The following is a 22,122-nucleotide window of genomic DNA, read 5'->3' as shown; positions in this document are numbered from 1 at the left end:
CTGCACTCTAGCCTGCTCAACAGAGCAGAACTCCACCTCAAAAAAAAAAAAAAAAAAAAAAAAAGATGGGGGGCCGGGTGTGGTAGCTCACACCTGTAATCCCAGCACTTTGGGAGGCCGAGGTGGGCAGATCACCAGGTCAGGAGATGGAGACTATCCTGGCTAACACGGTGAAACCCCGTCTCTACTAAAAATACAAAAAATTAGCTGGGCATGGTGGCGGGTGCCTGTAGTCCCAGCCACTTGGGAGGCTGAGGCAGAATGGCCAGAATCCAGGAGGCGGAGCTTGCAGTGAGCTGAGATTGCGCCACTGCACTCCAGCCTGGGCGACAGAGCAAGACTCCCTCTCAAAAACACCTTTAGGATCTAATTAGCAAACAACAACCACCACGTGTGGTCAACTTCCTTCTGCTCTCTTCTGTGCATGGTTTTGTACTTAATGACCTAAAACTAGGAGACAGGCTTAACATGTATAATCATAAGAACACTTGGTTTCTTTAGAAAACTTGATGGAGGCATAATCCATCCAATAAATGGTTCTCACTGACCTTTCTAGCATCAGTAAGTGATTTTTTTCAGATGAGGCTGCAGAGCCCAGCCTGGGACAGTTCCTCACCTTTAGGACCCTATGATATTATCACAGGAGTTGGATTCATGGGTCAAAATATAGAACCACCTACCTTGAGGCTTCACACCAGGCAGGAGCCTTGAAGGCATCATCACCTGAGCTCCAACTCCTGGCATGTAATAGATCTTCAAGGAACACTAGTGAATAACTGGCCGTTGCTTGTGTATGAACATCTGGTTGTCTACCAAGCCCTGAATGCTAGAAACAGGGACGGCCGAGCCAGTTCAGCTCCAGCCCTCCTGGAACTCACAGCCTTGCCTCTGATATGAGGAATGAGCTGGTACCTTAACCATCAAATGTGGTGACCGGCACCAGGTTACTTCAGTGGCTGGTCCATCCCTTCTTTCTCTCCTAGAAGACAACTCCAGTACCTTTGAGTTGGTGCTGGGGCCCGGCCAGCATGCCTATACCTTGGCCCTCCTTGGGAGCCACTTGAAGGAGACTTTCTACGTTGAAGCTATAGCATTCCCATCCGCTGAATTCTCAGGCCTCATCTCCTACTCTGTGTCCCTGGTGGAGGAGTCTCAAGACCCGGTATGTTCCCATAATAAATGGGTCCTTGGACTAGGATGCTCCAGTGGGAGAAAAGCCATCTCCTACAGTTGGGCAGAGCTCGAGGTTTGCTGGGAGAGAGCTGCAAAAGGCAGGTGGGGCCCAGCTGGGGGCCGGGCTGAATGGCTGGAACCCTGGGGGTAAGAGGCGGGCGAATAAATGTGGAAGCAGGTTGCTAACAGGACCTCGTCTTGTTGCAGTCGATTCCAGAGACTCTGCTGTACAAAGATACGGTGGTGTTCCGGGTGGCTCCCTGTGTCTTCATTCCCTGTACCCAGGTGCCTCTGGAGGTTTACCTGTGCAGGTAAGAGACCATCAGGCTGACTGTGCCAGGCGGTTCTCATAACTGGCACCCTCTTCTTTCTGTATGCAGGGCAGGGTGGGTAAAGATGACTAGGACCTCTCACCAGGAGAGTTGAAACCCTTCTGCCTGAGCTGTCTGGACCTGCCCCAAGACAGTCCAATACATGCCTGAATATTCCCAAAGCTGGGCATGGAACAGTGAATGAGACAGTCCCCCCGTTATGTGAGGGCCAAACGGCATGGTTTTAAACAGTACCAAGCGCTCTAAAGCAGGGTGAAGGATGGGAGAGGTCAGGATGAAAAGCTGTCCCAGGGATGATGAGGCTCTTATGGAGCCAGAGAACAGGTGTGAGCCCAGGAAGGGGCAGTGTAGGGATGGGTGAAAGGAGCAGAGCCCTGTGGGCCCTGGGTGTTAGGATGAGGTATCTGGGGCCATACCTACTCTAAATACAGTGGTGAAAGCTTTCTGTCACCTGGATGCCCGCAGGAAGATGGTACTGCTCACCCACTGCCACTTAAGGGCCCAGGTTCCTTTCAGTCTTGTTATGCTGGGGTGGCTGCCTCTTCTATGGAGGCTGGGTGCGCACATCCTAGGCCCAGGCCCAGGCCCCAGGAGGGGAGAAAGAGCCAAGATTTGGGTGCTGCAACCTATTTTTGCTGCTAGTGGTCTGGAAGTCTCCTGAACCACTTCTCACATGCTAAAAGCCTGAACATGCACGGGGCCACGTCCAGCTTCAGGGAATCCAGGAACAGTCTCTAGCTATGTAGCCACATGCCTTGGGAGAAAAGGAGAAAGGATCCTGAAGGCAGAACCAGTAGGAAGCCAAGGGTTCTGTCTGCATGATCACTCTGGCCACATGGAAAGTCAGGTATAGATAAAAGGTGGGAGACCAGTCTAGACACAGCATGGCTCAAACTATAGGGTGGCAGGAGCAGCCGTTAGAGTTGGGATTGGTCTGCAGGTAGGACACCCCCACCCCACTAGCTCCACACCAGCCGCCTCCAGATGACTACCGCCACATCGCCCTTTATTGCAAATTCCTTAGGTGATGGCTGTCTTTTTTGTTTTTTAGGTAGAAGGCAAAGGATAATGCTGATGGAATGCTCTAGCAGGGATAGGAATCACTAATAGGAAAAGGTGTACAGTGTGGTGGCTCACACCTTTGGGAGGCTGAGGCAGGAGGATCACCTGAGGGTCGGAAGTTCGAGACCAGCCTGGCCAACATGGTGAAACCCCGTCTCCACTAAAAATATAAAAATTAGCCAGATGTGGTGGTGCATGCCTGTAATCCCAGCTACTCAGTGAAGCTGAGGCAGGAGAATCGCTTGAACCCAGGAGACAGAGGTTGCAGTGAGCTGAAATAGCCCTACCGCCCTGCAAGCTGGGAAACAAGAGCAAAACTGTCTCAAAAAAAAAAACTGAAATTGCTGGGTGGTGTGGTGGCTCATGCCTGTAATCCCAGCACTTTGGGAGGCTGAGGCAGGTGGATCACCTGAGGTCAGGAGTTCAAGACCAGCCTGGTCAACATGGTAAAACCCCGTCTCTACTAAAAATACAAAAAAACAATTAGCTGGGCATGGTGGGTGCACCCCAGTAATCCCAGCTGCTCGGGAGGCTGAGGCAGGAGAATCTCTTGAACCCAGAAGGCGGAGGTTGCAGTGAGCCAAGATCGCACCACTGTATTCCAGCCTGGGTGACAGATAAGATTCCATCTCAAAAAAAAAAAAAACTTCTACCCATCTTCCAGGCTCAGTGGGTGTAGAAGCCAGACAGTTCTTCCAGGGGAGGGCTGCTGGGGAGTGTGGTCCTCAGAGGAATAGCAGGCTTCAGGATGAGAAGGTAAAATCTCAGAAAGTCTGGGATTCTGCTGATGGCAGATACAAAAGACATAAAGCAGAGAGATGTGGTATCTCGAGTATTTGAAGACGGGTTTCTCACTCACAGGAGGCATCTACTTGTTCTTCGAGGTAACCCAAGTCTTCCATACAGTGTGATATTCAGGCATGGTTTGACTCCATATAGCTGCATGTGACCTGCAAGACTGAGCCGACACACCCTTCCCCCAGTAAGCCTCAGACTGTTCTAGACCTTGTCAGGCTGGTAGCTCCCTGTGGCTTTGCATAGACCCAAGAAATAGGTTCTTTGGAGCAGTAGCATAGATACTATGAATGTGCTATGCCAGTAGTTACATTGCTGTATTCTATTAGTAGTGACATGAGCTTTGGACCTGAAGCCAGACTACAGTCCCTATTTCAATATTTCCCAATACTAGGGCCTTGCTGACCTCCAACTTTTGAGGATCTGTTTGTTCCATTTGTTTAAGATAATTTATTATTATTTTTTTGAGATGGAGTCTCGCTCTCTTGCCCAGACTGGAGTGCAGTGGTGTGATCTTGGCTCACTGCAGCTTCCGCCTCCCGGGTTCCAGCAATTCTGCCTCAGACTCCCGAGTAGCTGGGATTACAGGCACGTGCCACCACGCCCAGCTAATTTCTGTATTTCTAGTAGAGATGGGGTTTCACCATGTTGGCCAGGATGGTCTCAAACTCCCAATCTCAGGTGATCCGCCCGCCTCGGCCTCCCAAAGTGCTAGGATTACAGGCTTGAGCCACCGTGTCCGGCCAGATGAGTGGTCTTAACATCAGCCTCACACACTGCTTGTTTCCCCTTCAAGGAAGGGGATGGCCACTGAGATCTGTGAGCCTGATGCTGTGCACAATGGCTTGAAGATCCCAGGGCTGAAGACCCACCCCATGCCACACATACAAAAATGACCACCAAGCATGGTGGCAGGTGTATAATCCCAGCTACTGTGGGGGGCTGAGGCAGGAAACTCACTTGAACCCAGGAGGCGGAGGTTGCAGTGAGTCAGATTATGCCATTGCACTCCAGCCTGGGTGACAGAACAAAAGGAAGGGTACTTGCAGAATGTGACCAAAGGGTATAAACAGAGCAGGCCTTGGCTACCAGGGAAGGGGCCACCACTGGCAGTTCCCAACCTGGCTCTGTCATGGGTAAAGCTGAGTAGCGTTGGACAAGATGGGCTCTGAGCTTCTGGCTTGTGCCGAGGTCAGGGATGGTTGCTCTGTCGACCTCACAGGCAGGGATGTAACCTTTCCTGGTGAGAAGGATGTGTTCTTCCTCTCTTGGCACAAGGAGGTCATAACCAGTAAGGGAGCCTCGAAAGCCTTCCCAGAACTGGCTTCTCTCCCATGGCAGGGAGCTGCAGCTGCAGGGTTTTGTGGACACAGTGACGGAGCTGAGTGAGAAGAGCAACAGCCAGGTGGCATCTGTCTATGAGGATCCCAACCGCCTGGGCAGGTGGCTCCAGGTAACACCCCACCTGGGAACCCACCTGTGGGGGAGGGGTGGGGAGACTCAGCATGTGCTACCTAAGAGGAACTTCACAGGCTTCTGGTTAACCTTAAAGACCGAAGCCTTGATAGAGGCGGCCCTGTTCTTAGGACTTCAGTGGAGGCTCAGATGAGGATTTGCCAGAGTCATGGCCACTAAGGAATAGAGTTTAGAGTCCAACCTTCCCATTCCAGAATGGACACATGTTCAAGACCACAACCCTAACCCCCCCAGGCCCTGGAAGGCTCTAATGCCTTTAGCTAAGGCTGTGGGAGCTGGGCCACTGTCCTGGGGTTCCGCCTGACTCTGGCACAGCACCAAGTCTAGAGCCCCAGTCAGCCTTTGGTTCTTAGAGCTGTGTCCTCTGCAGATGAGTGATTATCACATGCTAGGCACACCATCCTGAGCACCGGAGATAAATTGGAACATATGCTGTCCCATGTTATCAAGGATAGAACATTTAAGTGCTATGAAAGTTAGAGAATGAGATGATACCGTGAGTCATTAGACCAAATGAGGCGGTTTAAGAATAGTCAGGAAAATCTGCAAATGAAACTTAAGGAAACAGGGAGCTGGCCATGCAGAGATTTGGGGCAGGGGTGGCCAGGATTAAAAGGAGTTCCTGGCCGGGTGCTGTGGCTCATGCCTGTAATGCCAACACACTGGGAGGCTGATCACTTGAGGTCAGGAGTTTTAAAACAGCCTGGAAAACATGGCAAGATACCGTCTCTACCAAAAAATACAAAAATCAGCCAGGCGTGGTGGCGCGCACCTGTAGTCCCACCTACTTGGGTCGCTGAGGCAGGATAATCGCTTGAACCCAGGTGGCGGAGGTTGCGGTGCGCCCAGATCATGCCACTGCACTCCAGCCTGGATGACAGAGCGAGACTGTCTCAAAAAAAAAAAAAAAAAAAAGTGGGGGTGTGCTTGGAGGTCTTGAGGGCTTGGTGCAGCCAGATCACAGTGAACAAAGGTGAGAGGCAGGGCTACCTCCTGGTTAAGGAACCTTTTAAGCTAAAGGCAAACAAGAGACACTCAAAGCATGAATCGGGAATGAAAGGTTACTGTTCAGGTTTTCAAAAGACCCCTCTGGCTAAGATGTAGGGAACAGATCTTAAGAGCAGGCAAGAATAGAAGCGAAACTGGAAGGCGTTGTAGTGGCATAGGGTGGAGACACGGTGGCTTCCTGAGTGGCACCAGCGCAGAGCTGACTCAGAATGTAAGCCAGTAAGGCTTGTTAATGGATTCCTTACAAAAGAAGAAAGGAAGAATCTGGATGCTCAAGTCTTTGTCACCCAGGCTGGAGTGCAGTGGCGCGATCTCAGCTCCACTGCAGCCTCTACCTCCTCCTGAGTAGCTGGGATTACAGGCATGAGCCACCATGCCTGGCTAACTTTTTGGGCTTTTTTTTTTTTTTTTCTAAGTAGACGGTCTCACCATGTTGCCCAGGCTGGTCTTGAATTCCTAGGCTCAAGTGAGCCACCCACGTTGGCCTCCCAAAGTGCTGGGATTACAGGTGTGAGCCACCACACCATGCCATGGATGCTCAAGTCTTAAACCTGAAGAGTAGGGGAGAGAGAGGGATCAGAGAGCCTTCAAGAAGGGGCAATATCCGAGCTGGATGTTGAGAGTTGAGCAGGAGTTGGCAGGAAGGAAGGGGGTTCTTACCGTATCTTTTCCCTAAATGGGGTCCAGGGAGATGTGTGACTGGCAAACAATCTGTCTTCCTCTCCATTCCAGGATGAGATGGCCTTCTGCTACACCCAGGCTCCCCACAAGACAACGTCTTTGATCCTCGACACGCCTCAGGCCACCGATCTTGATGAGTTCCCCATGAAGTACTCACTGGTGTGGAACTTGGTTTGGCTAATCTGAGCTCAGTCCAATCTCTCAGGCCTGGGGCCTGCCTAGAAATGATGGGGCACCAAGTGGGGAGAGGGCCTAGGTAGCCTCTGGGGGGAGGGGATGTGGAAGTCTACCTGAGAGCCTGGATTAAGGGATAAGACTGGGGCTTAAAGCCATCCCCTACTAATACCCCTTCCCCGGCTGGGTCTCTCCCCAGAGCCCTGGTGTTGGCTACATGATCCAGGACACTGAGGACCATAATGTGGCCAGCATGGATTCCATTGGGAACCTGATGGTGTCCCCACCTGTCAAGGTCCAAGGGAAAGAGTACCCCCTGGGCAGAGTCCTCATTGGCAGCAGCTTTTACCCCAGGTGAGCCACCAGGCCAGACGCCTCCAAATGAAAGGAAGGGACCATGGTCATTCCCTTGGCCCCGCCTGCTTCTCATAGCACCTCAGCAGGTCACGCACTATGGACCATTTCTTAAACTGAAGACATTTGAGCTTTTGATTCACGTGGGAGACTAAAGATGAGAATAAACCATTTATTCTTTGATTCCAGGGTTTAAACTGAAACAAGTGAAATTTGGTCCACCAGGGTGTCATCTCCAAGAGATGTGGTTGGATTTCTTAGTGGCCATAAATCCAAAATGATACTTGTGTCTGGGCTTGTCTGTCTAGAAACACTAGGCTCTGTTCTGAGTGGGGTCAGAGTAAGGGATTCGTAACCAACCCATCTGCTATGGACCGGCCTCTTTCACACAACGGTCAGAGAGGCCAGCTCCCTGGAGGCAGCATGACACCAAGTGGAGGGTGACCAGCCTGGGCCACACTGGCTCAAGAGCTGTTCTTTCCATCTTCCTTCTAGTGCAGAAGGCCGGGCCATGAGTAAGACCCTCCGAGACTTCCTCTATGCCCAGCAGGTCCAAGCGCCGGTAGAGCTCTACTCAGATTGGCTAATGTCTGGCCACGTGGATGAGTTCATGTGCTTCATCCCCACAGATGACAAGAATGAGGGCGAAAAGGTCTGTATTGGGGTCTGGAGAAGGGACATCTGACCATGTCCCCATGCCTTCTGTTGGGGAATCTTGGAAGATTCTGGAAAGAAAGCTAGATTTTTCTTGGTTTTTTTGTTTTTTGAGAGTCTTGCTCTGTCACCCAGGCTGGAGTTGCAGTGGCGTGATCTCTGCTCACCGCAACCACTGCCTCCTGGACTCAAGCAATTCTGCCTCAGCCTCCTGAGTAGCTGAGATTACAGGCACATGCCACCACACCTTTCTAATTTTTGTATTTTTAGTAGAGATGGAATTTCACTATGTTGGCCAGGCTGGTCTCGAACTTCTGACCTCAGATGATCTGCCTGCCTCGGCCTCCAGTGTGCTGGGACTACAGATATGAGCCACCATATCCAGTTGAGAAAGCTGGCTTCTGACCCAAGTTCTGTTTCCCAGGGCTTCCAGCTGCTCCTGGCCAGCCCCAGTGCCTGCTATAAACTGTTCCGAGAGAAACAGAAGGAAGGCTATGGCGATGCTCTTCTGTTTGACGAGCTTAGAGCAGATCAGCTCCTGTCTAATGGTAAGGGAACTCCCTTTCCACAGAACAGAACTGGGGTCCTCCTTTTCCCAGGGGCCCTTTCTACATAGCCATTCTGTCACGCTTGGCAGAAAGGATGCCAGGGAAGCACAAAAGCTGTTGAAATTGCCGTATTGGAACGTCTTATTTCTAGGCTGCTCTAGTGGCACTACAACACAAGTAGACCAGATGTTCTGGGGTGGCCTAGAGTTTGTTAGGATGTATTTGAAGGGGACTCACTTAGCACATAGGTGGCCCCAAGTTGGGGGAAAATGGGTGTTAACAATGCTAGTGCCTGGATTTATTCAGGGCATGTTGGATTAAGTATCTAGGGACTGGGACTTTGTGGGTCTTCTGGTTACATTAAGGAAACACACAGGTGGACAAGCAGAGGTGGTATGGCTAGTGCCATTGCACTTCTGATCTAAAGGCTGTGGGAGTAGGCTGGGCATGGTGGCTCACACCTGTAACCCCAGCACTTTGGGAGGCCAAGGTGGGCAGATCACCTGAGGCCAGCCTGGCCAACATGATGAAAGCCCACCTCTACTAAAGATACGAAAATTAGCTGGGCATGGTGGCGCATGCCTGTAATCTCAGCTACTCAGGAGGCTGAGGCAGGGGAATCGCTTTAACCTGGGAGGTGGAGGTTGCAGTGAGCTGAGATCACGCCATTGCACTCCAGCCCGGGCCACAGAGCAAGACTCCATCTCAAAAAATAATAAAGGCTGTAGGAACCCAGAAAGGGGCTAGGGGTATTAGGTTTTTCTAGACCCTCAATACCCAAAGTGTTATCTGAGGGGCCAGCGCACCTGGGAGCTTGTTAAAAATGTAGAATTTCTACCCTGCTCCAGACCTCCTGGATACTCAGCCTTTGGGGTGGGGCCCAGGAACTCCTGGTCATAGAAGCACCATGGAAGGTGACATCTGCTGAGCATGAACCACATGATAAAGACTGTCACCTCAGAGCTGGCAAATGAATTGGGCATCCCTGTCCCAAATATCAGACAATTGAGGAACAAAGGTAACGTAACCTGGAGAGGGTCACAGGCAGAAGGTGCCAGGTTGTATTGGCATAAGGGGAGTAGGGGCTGAAATCATCCTAACAAGCTCTAGGCTGTGTCCCTCAGCCTGGCACAGGCTATTCCCCCTCATGCTGGGGACAGAGTGGCCAGTGGCGGTAAGTCCTGCCTGGGAGTTCTGGTGTAGACCCTGGTCAGTCCCCAGAAGGAAGATATTGGACCTGAGGGTGTGATCCCTGGAGATAGGCCAGTCCTCTCGCCATGGTCACTGGCCCAGGAATGCACCCAGGTGGCTGGGCCTGGCCCGAGTGTACCCAGCTCTGGGCAGTGCTGCCACTCCCTGACCAGCAGGCCTGCTGCCCACTTCTTCCTACAGGAAGGGAAGCCAAAACCATCGATCAACTTCTGGCTGATGAAAGCCTGAAGAAGCAGAATGAATACGTGGAGGTAGGACCAGCGTGAAGGGAGCCATCCCCAAGAAAGGGCTGGTGCCGCAGGTCCTGCAGGAAGGTTTCCACCCACCCCTCCTGAGGGGTGAAGGGTTGGGGGGTACAGCTGCCCACTACCCTTTCTTCCAGGTCTTGATACAGGCCCAGGTCTGGGGCTAGAGCTGGCCATATGCCAGTGTAGGGAGACTAGAGAAGTAAGGAGTTAGGTCTCTGGAGTCAAACACAGCACGATGTACCTTTATGCTTGGAAGAGGGCTGGAGGTGGGTAACACAGCTTTCTATGGTGTCAGATGGCTGAGGACCCAGGGTGGGACAGGGGCAGGGAGGAGCGCCATGGCATGTCGGGACTGTTGGCAGATACTGCTTGCAGTTACTGTCAGAGGGAGTTTACTTGCTATTGACTATGCAGCTGCGTCTTTTCCCCCAAGCTGAGAAAGCCCTGATTATCCAGGTTCCTAGCTGAGAACCAATGATGGCCCAAGCAATTGTACAAGATACCTCACTAGAAACCCTGCAGATAACCCTATAAAGTAACACACCTCTTACATATGAGGATAGTGAGGCACACAGTAAAACCGCTAGCCCAAGATAATCATTTGGGGAAATGAGTCTGAACTCCCAAGTTCATGTGTTGCTCATTATGCTACTCAAGCTGCCTAGGGTCCATTTCCCGGAAAATGACATAGCTCAGCAGCCTCTTTGAAGAAGCCAGCTCTCCTCACTTCTGAGAAGCTGAGTATCAGACTCAAATAGACGAGGGCCTACTCAATGCTTTCTGGATGAAATGGCCCGTCACAGCAGTCCCGAGAATGGTGTTCAGGGTCACCATCCTTCAGAGATCTTAGAAGTGAATCATTGGCTATAAGAAGCAGAGTCTCCCCAACTTCTAGAAGGGAGAAGCTTTAGGCCCAGAGAAGGGTAATTTCTTGGCTGAGGTTGCATGGTCAGCAAAACTCACTGGGTCCTTAACATTCCCAGGAATGTTCCCAAGGAATGTTCTATGCCCTGTACAGTGCATGGGTACCCTGTTTTGCAAGAGCAGCCCCCCTGGCATAGCAGGGTGGGTGCCAGCCAGGCATGGGGCTGAGACAGCATCTCCCAGCCCCTGGCGACAGCTTAGGTGTGTTGGGTATGTGTCTGAAGCCTATTTCAAGACCTAGGGAGACAGGTGTGTTGGGTTGTGTCTGAAGCCTATTTCAAGACCTAGGGAGACGCCCGGGTATTGGGCTCAGCTGGTCTGTGTTGGGAAGTGCCAGACGCTGTCTAGCCGTGGGATCCTGGACTAGACCAGACCTGAGCCATTCCTGACTAGACCATTCCTGAGCCATTTCCCCATGCAAAAAGGGAACTGCCCACTTCAGAAGGTTGGTATGACGTGTGAGGCTCCTGGCACACAGCAAGTGATGGGGATGGTAGTGGTGTCAGGCCATCGCCTACCTTCAGTATGGAAGGAAACTGATTTTAATTCCTGATGAGCTCTCCTGGCCCCACCCCACAGAAGTGCATTCACCTGAACCGTGACATCCTGAAGAAGGAGCTGGGCCTGGTGGAACAGGACATCATCGAGATTCCCCAGCTGTTCTGCTTGGAGAAGCTGACTAACATCCCCTCTGACCAGCAGCCCAAGAGGCCCTTCGCGAGGCCATACTTCCCTGACCTGGTGAGGGGCAACTGGGCATCCCTGGGTGGGGGAGGGCCTGCCCAGGCAACACTGGCTGCCACCTCACTGTGCTAGACTACAGAGATGGGGGACAGCAGATAACGGTACCTATGAGGAAATGGGAGGGAGACCCCTTCTCCTCCATCTCGGTTAGGGACACCCCTCCCAGAGAGCAGGTGTACTGGGCCTGAAGGCTTGGAGGTTCCCCAGGCAGTTACTATGGGCCAGGCGCTTTAGGAGCCTCAGCGAGCTGCCCCCCTCCCGCACCGGTCTAAAAGGATGAACCTGTGAGGCCCACTTCGGATGGGGTGCTATGCAACCCAGAGTCGAGGTTGCCGCGCATCTGCCAGCAGTGAGGCCTTGGACAAGCTACCTCAGGGTGGGTCTTCCTGTCCGCTATCCCCAGGGTCCAGGGCAGCAGTGTCTGATACATGGAGGTACATCAGCACTTAAAATAACATTCTAGGCCGGGTGCGGTAGCTCATGCCTGTAATCCCAACATTTTTGGGAGGCCCAGGCAGGCGGATCACCTGAGGTTTGGAGTTTGAGACCAGCCTGACCAACATGGAGAAACCCTGTCTCTACTAAAAATACAAAATTAGTTGGGTATGGTAGCACATGCCTGTAATCCCAAGCTACTCTGGAGGCTGAGACAGGAGAATTGCTTGAACCCAGGAGACAGAGGTTGCACTGAGCCTAGATCACTCCATTGCACTCCAGCCTGGGCAACAAGTATGAAACTCCGTCTCCAATATTTATTCTGCTTGGCTAGTTGTGGTGGCTCACCTGTAGTTCTAGTACGTTGGGAGGCTGAGGTAGGAAGATCACTTGAACTCAGGAGTTGGAGACCAGCTAGGGCAACATAGTGAGACCCTGCAACTTTAAAACAAAACAAAAAAACTGGGGCCAGGGCGCAGTGGCTCATGTAATCTCAGCACTTTGGGAGGCTGAGGCGGGTGGATCACTTGAAGTCTGAAGTTCCAGACCAGCCCGGCCAACCTGGTTGAAACTCTCTCTAGTAAAAATACAAAAAACTAGCTGGGTGTGGTGGTGCATGCCTATAATTCCAGCTAATCAGAGGCTGAGGCAGGAGGATCCCTTGAACCCAGGAGGCGGAGGTTGCAGTGAGCCAAGATTGCACCACTGGACTCCAGCCTGGGCAACAGAGCAAGACTGTCTCCCAAAAAAAACAAAAAATGCTGGGTGTGGTGGCACATACCTGTAGTCTCAGCCACTCAGGAGGCTGAGGCAGGACAATTTCTTGAGCCCCGGAGGTGGAGGCTGCAATGAGCCACTGCACTCTAGCCTGGGCAACAAACCAAGACCTTGTCTGATAAACCAAACCAAAAACAAAAAACAAACAAAACATTCTGGGGCCGGGTGTGGTGGCTCACACCTGTAATCCCAGCACTTTGGGAGGCCCAGGCAGGCGGATCACCCGAGGTCAGGAGTGCGAGACCAGTCTAACATGGAGAAACACTGTCTTTACCAAAAATACAAAATTAGCCAGGTGTGGTAGTGCATTCCTGTCATCCCAGCTACTCAGGAGGCTGAGGCAAGAGAATCGCTTGAACCCAGGAGGTGGAGGTTGCAGTGAGCCGAGATCACGCTGTTGCACTCCAGCCTGGGCAACGAGAGCAAAACTTTTTTTGTTTTGTTCTGTTTTTTGTTTTTAAAAATTCTGTTCCTACTTATTCTAAACCAGAAGTTATAATCAAGAGTGGGGCTGTGAGTACAAGAGGTCCTGGCTTCACCAAGCCTATGCTGACTGGCTCACATCTGAACTTTCTCATGTAACAACTGACCCATTATACAGGTGTTTAAAATGAACTGAGGCATTTGAGTGCCCCAATTCTCTAAACACCTGCTGACCTCTTCCCTGGGTCCTAGGGACACAGGCCCTGCATGCTCCAATTGTACATGGGTGTCTTCTAACTTGATCAGCTCAGTGTGGTCCAGTAGGGGTGAGTAATGGTAAGAAGCTTCTTTGAGGAGGAGTTGAGATACAAAAGATACACAGCAGTCAACTGACAAAGCGGGGGTTGGGAGAGTGTTCCAGTGGAGGCAGCACCCATGTTTTGCATCTAGATAAGAGGCCAGAATAATCAAAACATAGAAACTAGAGAAGTTGACAATCCCAGACCTTGGCCAGGCAGGATTTTATCTGGCTGTTGAGAAACAGCCATTGTAGGGCTAAGCAAAAGTGAGCTGGGTTTCGCTGACCTGGAGGAGGCGGCTGCTTGCCTGCTACTCCTGGTCTGGCCTGACCACAGAGAGGCAAGTGGGCGGCTGGCTTTCAGGCCTCTGATCCCTGTTCAGGCCTCACCCACCCTGTCTTTCCTACAGCTGCGGATGATTGTGATGGGCAAGAACCTGGGGATCCCCAAGCCTTTCGGGCCCCAAATCAAGGGGACCTGCTGCCTGGAAGAAAAGATTTGCTGCTTGCTGGAGCCCCTGGGCTTCAAGTGCACCTTCATCAATGACTTTGACTGTTACCTGACGGAGGTCGGAGACATCTGTGCCTGTGCCAACATCCGCCGGGTGCCCTTTGCCTTCAAATGGTGGAAGATGGTACCTTAGACCCAGGCCCTGGAGCTGCCAGCTCTGCCCCAGTGTGGATGGCCCACTGTCACCATGTAACAGCATGATTCTTTGCCCAGTAGAGGAGGCTGGAGAGTCCAGGCACCAGAACCCTTTCTTCCCTGTCCACCCCGACCCTCGGACCCAGTAGGATGGCAAATGCCGCCAGCTTGAACCCCTGTGGGGAAAAGATGGAAAAGTGTTCAGCCAAGTGGCGTTTACTAAATAGCTAATAAAGTGCTGGTGGGCATGAATGCATCTTGGCGGTGACCTCCTTGTTTGGGGAGGGGATGAGTGACAACTGAGGACAAGGCTGAGCTGAGATACCTATGGCCATGTTGGCCTACTTGTGTTGGGGGAGAGACTTGGCTACATGAGTTGCTGTCCTTCCCCTCATGTCTAAATTACATATGTGGCAGGAAGTGGTTGGACTTATCCAAATGGATTTAAGATTATCCAAATGCTGCTCTGGTTTAAGCAAGTGGGACAAGCTGAGTCTAGAGTCCACGGCCCAGGCTGGAGGAAGGTCGAGGGCCTCCCCCTTGGGCCTGGTAGGACCTGGAGGGGGCAGGCCCGCGGTGGGAGTGGTGCCATGCCCGGCGGGCAGCTGGCCTCAGCAAGTGGAGGCTCTGGTCTCCTTGGGTCTGTAGGTGTGGCCTCTGAGAGAAGGCACAGCAGGGGCGGACCTGGGCTGATCCTCATCCTGAAATGTCCGCTCCAGGGCCCAAAGCCGCATATTCCCATCTTACTACCCGTGTTAGTGGCACAGGGATGCTGTTAAGCTTTAACAGGTGCTGTGGCTCCCACCCTGCTCCTCCTGGATGATGACTCCTCTAGGACACTCTAATCCTCAGGGTAGGACCTGAGAAGGGAGCCCTGTGTCCATGTCCCACAGGGAGTTGAAGGCAGAGCTGGGCCTCAAACTAGCCCCCGTCCTAGCACCCGGGGCTCTGTGGGCAGCAGGCAGGACCTGGCCAGCCTCTGCCAGCTGCTGGGGCAGTGGAGGAGGGTCATCCTAAGGAAGCGAGGCAGAAGCCAGGGTTGGGGCAGCAGGGCCGGTCTCTGGATCAGATGTGGGTCTTTATCCAGGAGCTGCACCCTGGTGTGCAGGCTACCCCAGGACATCTTACAACATCTCGTTAACCTGCCTATGGTGGTGCAGAGTTTGTGGACTACACTAGAGATCTCTTGTATTCATGGCTCTGACCCCTATACCAGCCTGGGACTGACACAGACCAGGCCTTCAAATATGGGGAGGGATGGATCAGCTCATCTGCATTTTCAGATAGTCTAGAAAAGCCAAAAGAAATAGGGGACTCTAGACCCCAAGGGCTGGGGCTCCATCTCTAGGGGAAAAGGGGAGAGGGAAGCCCTAGGGCCAGAAGGGGGACAAAAGGTCCACTCTTCCACCCCCATGGGCTTTTCCCAGGGAACTCGCCCACCTCTGCCAAGGGCCGCCTTAGGGTGGATGAATTGGTCCCTCCTCTGACCCTAACTAGACCCTCACCCAGAGCTTTTCGGTCAGCCCTGGGCCCCTCCCGCCCCACCTAAGGGTCCCATGGGAGATCTTGGCAGCTTGACACCCTTCTCTCCTGTTACCTTCCGGGCAGCACCTCCCTGATGGCACCTAGAGAGGCGCCCTCCCAGCCCTGGCTGTTAGCAGACACCTGCAGCAGAGAGCTGGGTGTACTTGGGCTTGCACAATGCTATAAATGTCTCTAAGTTAGGCACTGACAATTTACTCAAAGTCTGGATTTCCAGCTCCTGCTGCCAAGTCTTTAGACCTGACCACACTGGGCTCGAGGCTGAAGACTCACTGGCCACACCCTCTAGACAAAGATGTGCTCCAAAAGGCCCCGCTCCCCATCCCTCCCCACTGTGTCCCCCTGCAAAGGTCAGTGGTCATTTGGCGCCATGCTTGCACTACTGCTGTAGGGAAGGAGAGGAAATGTTCCCTGTACTGGTCAAAGGCGAGAAAACAAGCTAAGTGGGCTCTGTGCCTCAGTTTCCTCACCAGTGCAAGTGGGTAAGAGTTGTGCCTGTCTTGAGGTTGTTCTGAGGACTGGAGCTATTTACATAGAGCCCTAGAAAGACACATGGCACCTCTCATTCCTGAAGGCTGGGAGACCACATCTCTGTAGAAGTAAACAAAACCCTCCATTGCCTGCACAGCAGACATGGGGCCAGGCACAGTGGCTCATGCCTGTAATCCCAGCACTTTGGGAGGCTGAGGCAGGTGGATCACTTGAGGCCAGGAGTTCAAGGCCGGCCTGGCCAACGTGGGGAAACCCCGTCTCTACTAAAAATGCAAAACTTAGTCGGGGCGTTGTGGCATGCACCTGTAATCCCAGCTACTTGGGAGGCTGAGTGGCTGAGTTGAGAGAATCACTTGAACCCAGGAGGCGGAGGCTCCAAGATCATGCCACTGCACTCCAGCCTGGGCAACAGAGTGAGACTTTGTCTCAAAAAAAAAAAAAAAAAAAAAAAAAAATCACAGGAAAAGCCGGCGGGGTGGGGGGTAGGTGGGGGAGTGCTGGGGACCCAGTGTGAGGGCAGCCGTGGGTTTTGGAGATTCCAGCCCTCCCATATGCCTCTCAACCGGCAACAGGCCATCTTTTAGTTCTTTAGAGGCACCGAGTCCTCTCCCCTCCAGGATGCTTCAGTGCCCAGAATGCTCTTAGCAGGGGGTGACCCCCATTTCCCTTCCAAAGCCTTGAAGGGGCTGTTCCTGTCTCCCTTTCCCTCCTCCCTGCATCCCTGCATTCCTGCCTGCTGAGTCCTCCCAGTCTGGAGAGTGGGCTCCACTGCTACTGTCTGGTGTTAACACCAGCTAAGCTGGATCCTGAGACCCTCCAGCGTGGCCATCCCGTGTGACGCTCCCGCAGGTCCCCGCCCTTCAATGTGGTGCTGGGGCAGGTGTTCAGAGCAAAGCAGGGCTGGGTAGGAACGGGCAAGTCCCCTTCCCCATTTGCCATCCTTCCAGCCCTTTCCACTCTTCCCTGGGAGCCTAAGGAGCCGCTGAGTGTGGAGGACATTGGCCAGCAAGGCTGCTGGCTTGACGGGGCAGGACGATAGCAGGAGGCAGCAGCTTTGCAGGTGAGAAAAACCCCAGAGCCAAAGGCCAGGTGCGGTGGCTCACGCCTGTAATCCTAGCACTTCAGGAGGCCGAGGTAGGGGGATCACTTGAGTTCAAGAGTTAGAGACCAGTTTGGTCAACATGGCAAAACCCCATCTCTACTGAAAATACAAAAAAATTAGCCGGGTGTGGTGGCATGTGCCTGTAATCTTAGCTATTCAGGAGGCTGAGGCAGGAGAATTACTTGAACCCGGGAGGAGGAGGTTGCAGGGAGCCAAGATTTTGACACTGTACTCCAGCCTGGGGGACGTTAAAAAAAAAAAAAAAAATCCAGAGCCGCCCGTGGGGAGACTGCCTTCTCTGCCCCCCGACTTCAGGAGGCTTCTCCCATCCCCCAGCCACAGGCCTGGCGGGCCCCAGCTGCTCGGTATTGGCCGCCTACGCTGCCCCTGGAAGGGCAGGTAAAGGTCTCGTGGATGTTCTCCAAGCTCTCACGGCACCCCTCCAGTGTGGCCACAGGTTATATGGGCTCCCTGTCCTCAGCCAGGGGCAGGCTCGGGGAATAGGGGAGGCCATCTTTGTTACTAGGATCTTTGTAGTTCCAGGCACAGGTCTTCCTACCTGCCCCAGTGTGTCCCTCAGCCAAAGCCATTTTCTCTCTGCACCCCACTTCCCTCTATAACACAGGAATAAAAAACAGCCTTCCCTTCAAGACCGTCTGTGTGGCCGTGCGCAGGTAGCTCACGCCTGTAATCCCAGCACTTTGGGAGGCCGAGGCGGGCAGATCACTTGAGGTCAGTTTGAGACCAGCCTGGCCAACATGGTGAAACCCCGTCTCTATTAGAAATATAAAAACTAGCGGGGCGTGGTGGCACTTGCCTGTAATCCCAGCTACTCAGGAGGCCGAGGCAGGAGAACTGCTTGAACCCAGGAGGCAGACGTTGCAGTAAGCAGAGATCACACCACTGCACTCCAGCCTGGGCGACAGAGGAAAGCTCCGTCTCAAACATACAAGGCCAAGCGCAGTGGCTCACGCCTGTAATCCCAGCACTTTGGGAAGCCAAGGTGGGAGGATCACGAGGTCAGGAGTTCGAGATCAGCCTGGACAACATGGTGAAACCCCATCTCTACTAAAAATACAAAAATTAGCCAGGTGTGTGGTGGGCACCTGTAATCCCAGCCACTCAGAAGGCTGAGGGAGGAGAATCGCTTGAACCCAGGAGGCGGAGGTTGCAGCTAGCTGCGATTACACCACTGCACTCCAGCCTGGGCGAAAGAAACTCCATCTCAAAGAAGACTGTCAGAGTGGCCTGCAGGAGTCAGGGGCGACACACTCAATTTGCAGCATGTGCCCAATACACGCCAGCCAGTGCGTGTCAGCCGGGACGCTGCCCCCAGCAGTGGCTTCCCTGCCCACGGGGGCTCTTCCAGGGCAGAACATCTGATGGGAAGCTCCAAGCTCCCAAGGTGGGAGATGGGGAAACACCGTGTTTTACATTTGGACTGTCCTGCAACAGTGCACATGCTGCTTCTGCAGCTAACAGGCCGTGGGAGACGGGTTTCCTCCTCTCCCAAACTGGGCCAATGCCTGCCAGGAGCTGGTCTGGACACTATTCAGCCAGTCAACCCAAGGTGGCCAGCACTCGAGGTTCCAAGGATCCCAGGCATCTTTGTGGCTGCAGGGAGCCGGCATCCTGTGCAAGGGTCTTGTCTAGGACTCTGCCCGGTATAGACTCAGCAGCAGCCTAGAAGGGAGAGCGTCCGGGGTCTCTGAACCTAGGACCAGCCTCCTGGTGCCCTCTGGTGGGCAGTTGGCCACACTACCTGCACAGAGCAGCACTGGCCTGAAGCCACGGCCGGGGCCTGACCAGAGTCCCCTGCTGAAGTCTGGGGAGTGGGTGCACATGCAGTCACCGTTCTGGATGCCTCCCGTGACTTATTTTTTTCCTCTCAAAGCCCCAGTGAAAATGCGAAGAACTCCACTTCTGAATTGGACAACTGAGGTACTGACACTGTCCCGCTCCCCTAGCATTTCATGAGGCAGAGTTGGGGGATCCACTCACTTCAACCAGTGCAGTTTAAACCTGGAAGCTCCCCTGGGGCCACCTGTCTCCTGACACCACCTTCTGTGGGTGCCAGAGCTTAGGAAATACACATATAAGGAGTTAAGAAAAACAGAGCTCCGTTCCAACCGAAAAAGAAATGCAAAATCCAAGACAGTAGACAATGATGTCATTTATTTAAAATGTTTACTCCAAGAAATATATATATAAAAAAAATAATAAGACAATTACAGCACTAAACCAGGCACCTTCGACCAAATCACAACCTCCTCTTTGATTCCCCTTCATGCTAAGCCTCTTTCAAATTCTTTTTCCTGAGCTGGAAGACCAGTCAGATGCCCGCAGGGTCAGTGCCAAGCACATTCCCAGCCGGGCAACTGTGTACCTTTCTCTAGGAGTACACAACACCCTTCCCCCACAACTCCTTGTTTTAAAGGATTTAACCCATTAGGAAGCCCATTTTTCAATCTAAGCCAGAAGGAGGTGCAGGACAAGGCAGGCAGTCTTCACTTTGAAGGTCCCTTTACTGCTCCAGTCCCTGGGCTAGGGTTCTAGAAGAGGCTGGCTGCGGGTTTACATGAGGCCATCAAAGATCTAAGTCCAGCTCCGCCCAGGGCGGCTCCTGCAAAGGCTGGGACTTCGGGTGCTGCGTCCTCAACCCTCTCGGTGACCACGATTCAAAGGAGAGACCTCAAGGGTGCCAGAAGCACAGGTGCCTGGGCTGCATTCCAGGAAAGAGACCTGTCCAGGGAAACGGATCAGGCTGTTGCATGGAAGCTTGAGTCAGAGATGGTGGTTTTGGGGTGATTTGGACAAATTAGGTTAGTTTAGCAAAGCTCTGAAGTAGCAGAAGCTTCTCCCCTGGACTACTGATTGAACACAGAACAAGAGATGTGCGTGGCGTCAGACTAAGTCTTAGAGAGATGCAGGCCAGTCTCCTCCCACAGGGCCTTGGGACTGGCAGGACAGACACTGCTACATGCCCTCCAAGGGCAGGAGTCACGGTAAGGAGCGACTGGGGTGGAAAATTGGGAAAAAAGCAACAACAACTAGATCATTTTTGGCATTTTAACATGGAGACAGTGACAAGTGCTAACAATAGCAAAAGAAAAAAAAAAAAACTTGAAGAGACCAATATTTAACTTTCCCATCCACCCAAGTCTCACACTTAAGTTCTAGTCCCATCTCCCCCATAAGCACCACTGAACTAAATATCTATTTTAAAGCACCCAAACCAGTCCAGACCCTCTGGAAACCAAGAGCCCCAGCCACAGCTGTCGCCTCTCTTGGGTCCAGGCGAGAGGAGGGTTCCGGGAAAGGCACCTCATAACTCACTCAGCGCAGCACACACGGCGGCGAGCTCGGGCACGGGCACTTGATGGGGACGCAGGTGGCAGTCACAGCATCCGTGCTGACACGCAAGGAAGGGGACTCTTCGGTAATCCCAACTATTTGGTACCAGAGCCAAACAAACGTGACTAAAGGGAGCTGGGTCAGCAGAACGGTACCCCGAGTCTCAGCAACAGGACGGCTCGCGCGAGGCAGGATCCAGGCGGGGGGAGAAAAAGAGACCAAAGCACAAGGCGATCGAGGCTGGCACAGAAAGGGCTGATCTCTCTTGCAAGGACTGGAGAATGCACTTGACTGCTGGCTGATCTCTTAAATGGCGAGTGCGCGTGACAAGGCTCAGCCCTGGCTCCACAGGGAGCCACCAAGCTGACTCAACTGATACAAATGTTCCCACCTCTGCCCCACCCCCAAGTCCCCATGGTTCCACAATCACCTGATTTTCATTTGGACTTCTTTAACAGCTAAAGTAGATATAAATGGCTAAACACAGATCCCCAATCCCCCACCAGGGGGGACATGGCCGATTCTATAATGTCGCAGCCAGAAGGCTGTGGGCGTACAGGCAGCCAAGGGGAGAGACAGAACCGACACCAGCCTAGGCCGATCTGCAAGAAAAAGCAGGAAAGGAGTGACCCGGATGCTTCCGAAGCACGAGAGCGTGATTTTTGGATGGAGGCGGGCCGGCGACTTTGCCCAGCTGCTGCCGGTTCCTGTAAGGGACATTTTTTCTGAGTAAATGGCGATTCCTCTTCCATGTGGCATCTGCTTGGATCACGATGCTAATTGTAACTGGAAAGGGGTGTTTTGGGGAGTGTATTCAGGAGAGGAAGAAAGAAAAAACTCAAAAAAAAAAAAAAAAAACCTAGATTGCTCAAAGTTTCTGCCTCTTTTGTAGGAATGGTTCAACTATGAGCAAGTATTTTAATTCGACGTTAAGGGAAAAAAAGGGACTTTGGAAAGCATACAGAAAAAAAGGTAGTTAACGTTGGATCATTTGTAAAACGGAACCTCAGGGAGTCTAAACAAAAATGCACCTTCGGTCAACTTTTGCTTTTTTAAATTCCTCGTTTGACTTCCCGTCCCAGTGCACATGGAAATGACAGCTGCCGCGAGAGGTGTGGAGTCGGAGGAGTCTCCGGGAGCATCAGAGGGTTCGGGGGTTGTATTCTGGCAGTTTCTTGATCTTCTCTTTCTCAGTCTCACTTTCGTCTCTTGCTATCACCAAGGAGTGTGAGTAGCCCATGGCGACCTGGGGGGACAAATCAGCGTTGGGTGTGCCTGTGGCACCTGGGCTAATTAATGCGTTGAAGAGACTCTGGAAACTGGGCTGCTAAAGCGGGTCAAGCATGGAGAAAAACAGAGTGCCCTTGAAAACCGCAAAAAGCCCCTCTGCCCAAGATATAGCCAGTTTCCATGTGACTGCCACCAATGCTCTGCCAATCAGAGCCTTCCAGGCTGCCCTGGGAGACCCAGCTGGAAGGAAGCCCACTGGGCCACCTCTTATCAGCAGGGACAGGTGGGGACATGGCTCCAGCTCCACTTCCATCCCCCCCATCTCTGGCTCACAATCCTGCCTGGGTGAGGTGCACCACCCCTCTCTGTGTCTTGGCAGACAGGGCCAGCAGGCTGGTTGACTGAGCCGCAGGGGCCTCACCCCGCCATCTGACTCCT

The 22,122-nt window shown here is 52.8% G+C and overlaps 2 protein-coding genes across 4 annotated transcripts in view; one reads left to right on the top strand and one right to left on the bottom strand.

Annotated features, from left to right (window-relative positions):
* PADI6 (peptidyl arginine deiminase 6) overlaps window positions 1–14,219 on the top strand; it is a 29,363-nt gene extending 15,144 nt beyond the window's left edge. Inside the window, exons 7-16 of the mRNA XM_054435975.1 lie at window positions 984–1,162; window positions 1,381–1,484; window positions 4,704–4,815; window positions 6,579–6,686; window positions 6,901–7,055; window positions 7,551–7,707; window positions 8,134–8,257; window positions 9,650–9,720; window positions 11,221–11,382; window positions 13,729–14,219. Of these exons, the coding sequence (XP_054291950.1) occupies window positions 984–1,162; window positions 1,381–1,484; window positions 4,704–4,815; window positions 6,579–6,686; window positions 6,901–7,055; window positions 7,551–7,707; window positions 8,134–8,257; window positions 9,650–9,720; window positions 11,221–11,382; window positions 13,729–13,962 (1,406 nt within the window). The 3' untranslated portion in view covers window positions 13,963–14,219. The remainder of the gene's footprint in view (window positions 1–983; window positions 1,163–1,380; window positions 1,485–4,703; window positions 4,816–6,578; window positions 6,687–6,900; window positions 7,056–7,550; window positions 7,708–8,133; window positions 8,258–9,649; window positions 9,721–11,220; window positions 11,383–13,728) is intronic.
* A 5,034-nt stretch (window positions 14,220–19,253) lies between these two features.
* The window catches only part of RCC2 (regulator of chromosome condensation 2), a 33,000-nt gene continuing 30,131 nt past the window's right edge, over window positions 19,254–22,122 (bottom strand). For all 3 annotated transcript variants that reach the window (XM_054435948.2, XM_054435965.2, XM_063658992.1), the window contains exon 13: window positions 19,254–21,700. In XM_054435948.2, the coding sequence (XP_054291923.1) occupies window positions 21,596–21,700 (105 nt within the window). In that variant the 3' untranslated portion in view covers window positions 19,254–21,595. The remainder of the gene's footprint in view (window positions 21,701–22,122) is intronic.

Source organism: Pongo pygmaeus, chromosome 1, assembly GCF_028885625.2.
Source record: "Pongo pygmaeus isolate AG05252 chromosome 1, NHGRI_mPonPyg2-v2.0_pri, whole genome shotgun sequence".
NCBI classification, from domain to species: domain Eukaryota; kingdom Metazoa; phylum Chordata; class Mammalia; order Primates; family Hominidae; genus Pongo; species Pongo pygmaeus.
This window is presented reverse-complemented; position numbering and strand designations above follow the sequence as displayed.